We start from the raw sequence: 8373 nt of genomic DNA, 5'->3' as shown, positions 1-8373 counted from the left end.
GTTCATGTGATCGGTCAATGAACACCCTCATCCCTCATATAGACAAATACATTAACACTATGGAAGTCCATATCAAGCACTAAGTATAGCACTGAATATAACATTGTCAACCTGCTTAAGAATATTTGTAATGCAAGATATTTCACTCACTCAGTAAATCAGAATTACCTTTGTGTCTCTGTCTTAAAAACAAAGGGCTCAAACCTGGATCTGTTGCTCCTCAGCGACATGGACCCAGACGACACCGTCAACTGTGAACTAGACAGAAAAGAATTCATTTGAAACATTTTTCATCACAAATCTTCACAAATGCATTTGTCAGTCTTGGTTATTTCAACCCCCCAGAATGCAGCTGCAGTGCAACATGCTGGAGTCAGTGTACATTTGCAAGATGAGAGACTTAGTGCAGCAAGGACTGAATGGCAGTAATGACCTCCACAACAACAACCTCTCCACTGAAGATAGGATTAAATCAATAAACAACATGATAGGCTGAGAGTAGATAGTTAGGAGTGAGTGTTAGGTACTTTTAAAATAAATGAGAATTACCTTTGTGTCTTAAAACCGAGTGGCTCAAACTTGGATCTGTCGCTCTTCAATGACATGGACTCAGACGAAGCCGTCGACTGTGAACTAAACAGAAAATAATTCATATGAAACATTTTTGATAGCGATATCATTTCACTGAATGTGTCTCGTTGTGTCTTACTGTCTGACAGTTCAATCAAATTATGACAACAAACCCCAAACACACTTTTCATGGCTCATTCTTGTAGATATAAACATGTTCACAAATACATCACTCTTAGCAATTTCAACCCCCTGTACTAAAATGAAACAACGACCTCCACAACAACAACAACCTCTCCATTATGAAGATAGGATTAAATCAATACACCACATGATGGGCTGAGAGTAGATAGGTAGTGGTGGCTGGAAAGTACTTTTTTAATATAAATGAGAATTACCTTTGTGTCTTAAAACCAAGTGGCTCAAACTTGGATCTGTCGCTCTTTAAAGAAATATCGCTCGGAGCTGCAGATCCAGGTCCCGTGGACTGTGAACTAAACAGAGAACAGTCTGTTTACTGACTGACATCAATTTATTAAATTTATACTGTTTGTCAGATATCAATTCACCAAAACTTTCAATATAATGAAGCATTGTAATTTTAATTTGAAGCATGTCCACAACTCCACATTCTTTTCAGAAGGTACAGTGACAAGACATTTGTTAGGGTTCATAGATTTACAACCTTTCAAAGCCGAGAGGCTCAAACTTGGATCTGTCGCTCTTACTCATGCTGGGAGTGGTACTCATCTGTGAACTAGAAGGAGATACGGTTTTAGGTCTCAAACATGCCAACCCCCCCCCCCCCCAAGATGATCACTTTGATAAATGCCTTAATTCATAAATGTATGTTAGAGATAGATTTTTTTGTGCTGGAGATGCTGGATGAGTTTCAGTAGGATTATCTATATTATAAGCTCTCTTTTTCAGCTGTAATAACACCAGCGAACAGCACAGATTGATTAATTCTCAACACACAATGTGCAACACCAATCTTACAATCTTACACCATAAAGTGAAGAACGGTTAATCAGAATTTGAAGAATCAGTACTTTTTTCAGACTGTTTCTCTATATGAAGATGCATTTGCTGAATACTGACAGTCTAATTACTAAAGGTCTTAATGGTGAGATCATCCATTAAGCTGTTTATTACCTGGTTGGAGTCTCACTGGACGACTCAACAGACACAGATCGCTTCCTTTTCTTCTCAGTCATTGTTGCTGCTGGGTTGGACAAACATGGCATTCATTGGAAATAGGTATGTAACACCTGTGCAGTTCTGTTCTTACCTGAGGTTTCGGCCACAGTCTTGTAGAGTTATGCAACTGAACAAATATGTTGCTACTAACAATCAGCTGAGTCTGTCACCAGCTGATTTTCAGGGTTTGTTTTCCATTTTATTTACCTAATTTAGTGGTTTGCATTCTTGTGAATTCACAAGTAAATAATCAACTTGTAAAGCCCTTAAATCCAGAATCGTAAGTAATACTTTTGTTTATACTTTATCAGAATCTGTTCTCAAATGTTTTTGTACAATCTAGGGGAAAAAAAGAATTAAAAAAAAAAACCCAAAAGTCTGGTGAATCTACTGTTAATTGTGCAATAACAAATCACAAGCCAGAACAAACTGAGTAACAGCCAGGGTCTGATCCAGAAAGCATGTTTAGCTAACAACTCTGACTTTGTTGATCAGATCTAGATCGAATCTGGTGGTTTCTTTTGCCCCGACACAATCTGTATTCATTATTTACAATGGCTCATGTTTCCCGAATTATACTGAAATATCTCAAATCTAGCCAAGTAACATGTAGACAGCCATATTAAAGCATTCACTTTCTCTAAAATGTTTGCCTTACTGATAAAACTTTACATTAAAGACTTGGTGCCTGCATGTGTTCTTTTAGTTTAATGTCTAACAGCTAATATTACTAAACTCTGACTGTTAACAGTGCCTCTGTTATCTGAGATCAGATCAAATTACAAACACTCACACTGGAGAACATTAAAGAAGTTCTTTTCTTTAAACCTCACAGGGGACTTTTTATCTACTAATGGCAGAAATAATGAAATCAGTAGATTTGATTTCTGCTGAACATTAATGAAACTGTCATGAACTGCAGCAAAAACAGCTCTTATTTAACAGAAAACTGACGTGAGCGTGGATCTGTCAGTGAACTGTGTTTCTCCATATTTTTATTTTTGGTTTCTGTTTCCTACATTTGTTTCTGTCAGGTTAGAGCCAAAAAATAACATTCAAAAATCAAATATGAAATTTGGATTCCAGCATTAAATAAACAAAATTCAATGTAACAGACAGCATAAAAACAAGTTACATGTTTTATTTAAAATTTTATTCATTCTATGGTAATAAAAAAGTAAACTTGAGTGATTAAAAAGACTCTTTTCTTCACTCTCGGCTTTTAAGATAAATATCATGGTCCTCACTGACACCTGTTTATATTCCCCGGTCCTATGTTCTTCATTTAAACACCTGGGCCCTATTTCAGGAAGCCGGTTTAGAAAACTCAGAGTGAAAAACGATACTCAGGGTTGAGTAACCCCGAACTGTCCAACTCTGAATATTCGGTTTCAGAAAGGCTGATAACAATTAGTTCAGTCAACGCGGAGTTGCTTTAACCCCAAGTTAAGCTCGCGCACGAGGATACATAAAGCCCTGATTAGTGGAGCACAGATTAAGCGAGTCACCATGGAGACGGAGGGAAAGAAGGCGCGGTCAATGTATTTTACAGCGCTTGACGCCGAAATTCTGATGGCAACATATGCCGATAACATGCAAATTTTGCGGAAAAAAAGTAACACAGCCTCAGCTGCAAAAGAAAGGGAGCATGCATGGCAAAACATAGCCGACAGAGTCAATGCGTGAGTGTTAATTTAAACATTGATCTAGGGATGTCCACCCATTCAACACGTTATTTTATTATATTTTATTTTATTTTTTATTTCATACATTTTATTTTGTGATGTGATGTGAGCGCAGGTGCAACCCAACAGGCCCCAAACGTTCCTGGCAGCAAGTAAAAATGAAATATAAAAAAAAATATAGTCCAAACAGGTAAGGTGTAATTGTATTATGAGCCATAGTGCTTGGTCTGTTTGTCCGATGTAAATCAATTGCAGTTAGAGGCTACATTAATTTCCCCTCTGTAAGCACTTATTGAAATTATCTGAGCACATTACAAGTACATATTTGCTTACTCTGTATGCTCAAATGTGACCCGTTATAGCCAACAGAAAAAGAAGCGGAGGCCCGAAGAACAGGTGGGGGTCCTCCACCACCACCACTCACAGAGGCTGAGCAGTTGGCTTCCACATTTGTGATAATGTTGGCAGCATCACATATGATCTTCACAGTGCAGAAAACACAAATTAGCATCCATTACTATAATGAAATAATTTGTTAGTTTGAAATGCTACAGGGAACTATGTACCTGTACATTAATGCTGTGGAAAGACTTCCTGTTCACATAGTCTCCTTCATTTACTGAAGGAGCAATGATTGGAATGTGAGTGCCATCTGTACAGCCAATCACGCCTGGGAACCGTGAAAATAAATGTAAAATTTAAGTAGTAGTTCAAGTATCACCACATCATGAATTAAGTTTTGTTCATCCTGATACCTGCAATTTTGTGGAATCCCTCTTTGATAACTCTTGTGGGTCTATGACCGGGGAACACCACAAACGAGTACACGAGACGTTTCAGTGCAACTGTAACATTCCTGACTGCCCGACAGACGGTAGCCTTGGAAACGTGCTCAGCGTCACCAATATTATACAGAAAGCTCCCGTTTGCAAAAAACCGAAGTGCAATACAAATAATATGTACAGAACTGAGAGAATGTCCACGATGTGTCACATGAGCAATATTAGGCCTGAGGAGGTTCTTCAAATAAATTATAGATTGTGCTGAAAAACGGTAACGTTCACACAGAAAATCATCAGGAAATGATAAAATGTCCAAACGCGCTCTAATCACTCTCTCCCGGCGGAGAGCTCTGCGGAGAATTTGGGCTTCAACATCTACTGGCTCTTCAAGGAAGGGACACGCCATGTCTGACACTTCCTACAGTCAGGTTTCCGACAAAGAGGCGGAGAACGTCAGGGTTAGTAGAAGTAAACCTGCTAGGGGGCAGGTTAGCTTCACGGAGTGTGTCGTCATAGTAACTCACTCAGAATTAATCTGAACTTGCTTTGTGAAACCGAAAACCCAGAGTTTTTGTTAACTCAGCGTATACTTACTCAGAGTTTGCACTAAACCGGCTTCCTGAAATAGGGCCCTGGTATCAGAGCTCCACTGATAATGGCTTTCTCGTCTGTAATCACACATGTCATTAACTCAGAGTTAATTGAACTCACTCTAATCTGCCTTTTAGGAACATAAATATAAACAAGTCATCGAACAGGAAACTCGAAGTTATCAACCTCAGATTTTGTGTTTTGTTGAACTTGCTTCCTAGAATAGGGCCCAGTAGGATAAAGGCAATAAAATGCAGTCAGAAGGAGGAAAAGACAGGGAATCACTGAAGACAACAGGAAAATATAAACAGAAAAACTCAAGATTACAAATGAAACAAAAACATCATAAACACTGTGCAAAACCTGGAACCATGACACAGTTGTATGCTTCCTGTTACAACTGTTTCTCTGCTGGAGCATGACTCGATGATTGCGTTTACTCGTTTATATATGTTAATGCTAATTAATTCGCACATCCTAACTCATTATAGCTGTAAAAGTTCTAAAACAGATGAAAAATCTTGACGCGAATGTTCACAATGTCATGGCCCAACTGCGGGGAACCCTTATGAGGAGAAAAAAGTTCATAAAACTTAGGAGAAAAAAATGCTATTTTTCTTTCTGGTGTTGCTCTTTCCTGAACGACTGATTTAAAGTGACTTAATTCAGTGTTTTACTTACCAGAGTTTGCCGGGTAGAAATAGGCAGATTAATCATCTAGGTACTGATGCAGTGTATTAGCTGGTTTCCTAGAAGAAAAAGAAGATCTGTATGATGATCTACAAAGAAAACTGAATATATGTCATATCAAATCGGAAACATATATTCTGATAGCTGAAACATTTGCACCTCTGCCTCACTTTATTCCTTATGAGGCTAACATTAAGTAACGTGGTTGATTCTACAGGGTATCGAAAGGAACCTGCTTATTAAACGTGGCTTATCTCATTATTGCAGCTGCCTGATTTTATCAAAGGCAAACATACCCAGGAAAGCACCAAAAAAACAGAACTACAAGTCTAAATGCTGCACCATAAAAATAATGTACACAGAAAATATTAAATGCTCTGTCTGTAAGAATCGGATATGATGAAAACAGCTTAAAACAGAATTCTGTTGTTGTTTCTAAAGTTGTTTAATGTTACATAAAGTTTCCTGACCACGTTAGATCTGAAGTCTCCAGTTTAATCTCTGCCTGTCTGACCGTCTTCGTCAGCCACTACATACTCTGCAACTTGGATCTGTCCTCCTCTCTTTTCCTCTTTTAGTCTCAGAACTTATGAATTTTGATAAAATGAGTTCAGAGTTTTGCAAAACACCTTCCTGTAACTGTTTCACAATAAAACCTTCATAGTTACTCAAGCATTAAAAAAAATTGCATCTCTTCATAGGACTGAAATGGGGACATTTTGCTTTTTTGGTGAATGTGTAAACCGCTTTAGCTGAAGTAACTACAGTAAGTCACTGATTCTGAAAATTACTGCATTCTAACTGTGTTTTATACAGTATGAAACTGTAAATTCTACAGCGGTTTTCGATACAAACACTATTATCTAATTAATGCCTGTGCCTGTCTTCTCAATATATGAAATAGAAATAACAAATACAGAATTAGCATTATGATACTGTTAATCTGAATTACAGTAACTTATATTGGCAAATTAAGTGTAAAAGGGAAAAAAAAACTAATCCTTGTGAAGTTCACATTTCCTTTTTATGCAGCATTCCAAACAATGAAAAGAATGAAAAGTTCTTTTAATTTGATTAACTAATATGTAGATATGAAGAAAAAAAACAATTTGACTACAGAGGAGTTTTAATCCGAAATGTTTCAACTTGTGAAACAGCTCCAGCTTATATAACACTGTGACAGCCTTTATTTCCCCTTTTGTAATGAATAAACACATTTGTGCTAAAAGGGCACAGTGCCAACAGTCCTACTACAGTGCTCTACTTTAACTGGTCTTCGTGTCAGTTGTTAAAATTTATTTACATTGTCCAGTCTCCATGTTCCCAAAGTTGCGTCTGCAAATGTATTATTTCTAGTGCTCCATCTCTAGTTCATGCAAATTCATATGTGTCAGTATCATCTTCAGGTAACAATGCAAATGATGCTGATTAAGAATATTTTGAATACATTTAAAATAAGAACAGCTCTCTGACTGTAGCTCTGTTTTTGTGATACAACTCATTTTCTTCACCACACTACAGATCATCAGTTTGCTTTTACTGCATACATCTGCATAAAACTGTAACTTATCTGATTTAAATCTGATAGATGCTATTTTGAAAAGAGGGAGAAAGATTTCACAATGTATCACTGAGGATGGAAACAGGGTGCAGAAAATTCTCAGCCAGATCTGCTCCTTTGTGCAAGGAGCAACAGGATGAGCACTGACAGAGCTACAAAATGACCTCCAGCGGGTCACTGGTGTGAATGTCTCTGACCAAACGTTCTCTAGTGGGCCCTTCAGGCTAGGCAACGACACACTGACTGCCATTATGTATCCGGGTAAAATCCCTGGACCCACTGTCAGACTCTGGTGCAGTGGGTCCTGGGTTCCTCCTGGTGGCCTCATGTGGTGAGGGTATGTAGGCAGTACCTGGAGGTTGAATTAATAGATACCACTCATGACCTCCCACTCTCACCTGACCTAACACCTCTGAGACTTTTTGATTCTGTCCATCAAACGCAAGGTTGTACCTTAGACTGTCCAGCAGCTGAGTAATGCTTTGGTCCAGATCTAGGAGGGGATCCTCTAGGACACCACCCATGATGTTGTCAGGCATGCACACAAGCGCGTGGGGGCCACAGAAACTACTGAGTACCATTCTGAGCTGCTGCAAATAAAATTGAGCACAATGGAGAAGTCCACTGCAACCTTTTTTCAGTTTGATTTTCAGGGTGTCTGTAAATCGACTGGTTCGTATATACCGCTCATCCATTGATTCATGGAAACACTTTGCTTGCGCAAGTACTTTCTATCTAACATGTAAACACATTTATACTCTGATAGATGCACTGGAGAGCAATTTGGACTAGAGAAGCCAGGGATCAAACCACCAACCTTACAATTAGTAGATGACCTGCTCTACTTCCTGATCATTTTACTTTCAATCAATGTGGCATCCTTTCATTTTTAACACATTACCTGGTACGTTCCAGTTCAGATATCCAGCATGACTGATTTGAAGGCGACTTTACCAACAAGAAAATTCAATTGAGTGTCATGCAGTAGCATGAGGGAGAGGTCAGAAACCCCAAATTTCCCTAACCTCAGGTATTTTAGAGAAACCTGCCTCTTGAAATAAGGCTCTGGCCTACACCGAGAAGCCAACATATTAAATGTACCATAAGAAAAAATATAAGAAATAGATAAACAAAATACAATAAGAAAAACAACACTGGTTCAACTATGTTAAAATAAGCTGGGAGCAGGCATGCAGACGATGCCTTGATTGTGTAAATTGAGTACATAAACAGGGAAGTGGGAGGGCTCCCCGTTTATGTATATCTCTGCAGCAAATGCATGTGCGACACTGAC

The 8373-nt window shown here is 38.4% G+C and overlaps 1 protein-coding gene across 2 annotated transcripts in view; it reads right to left on the bottom strand.

Annotated features, from left to right (window-relative positions):
* LOC120718380 (NLR family CARD domain-containing protein 3-like) overlaps nt 1–8373 on the bottom strand; it is a 66108-nt gene that overhangs the window by 55392 nt on the left and 2343 nt on the right. Inside the window, exons 2-7 of one of the 2 annotated variants that reach the window (XM_040006904.1) lie at nt 5510–5577; nt 1726–1795; nt 1256–1327; nt 969–1064; nt 550–633; nt 169–258 (exon numbers count right to left, since the gene is read on the bottom strand). In XM_040006904.1, the coding sequence (XP_039862838.1) occupies nt 169–258; nt 550–633; nt 969–1064; nt 1256–1327; nt 1726–1787 (404 nt within the window). In that variant the 5' untranslated portion in view covers nt 1788–1795; nt 5510–5577. The remainder of the gene's footprint in view (nt 1–168; nt 259–549; nt 634–968; nt 1065–1255; nt 1328–1725; nt 1796–5509; nt 5578–8373) is intronic. The other variant, XM_040006905.1, reaches the window with a different exon arrangement.

The sequence above is a fragment of the Simochromis diagramma genome, unplaced genomic scaffold (assembly GCF_900408965.1).
Source record: "Simochromis diagramma unplaced genomic scaffold, fSimDia1.1 OVJJ01000141.1, whole genome shotgun sequence".
Classification (NCBI taxonomy): domain Eukaryota; kingdom Metazoa; phylum Chordata; class Actinopteri; order Cichliformes; family Cichlidae; genus Simochromis; species Simochromis diagramma.
This window is presented reverse-complemented; position numbering and strand designations above follow the sequence as displayed.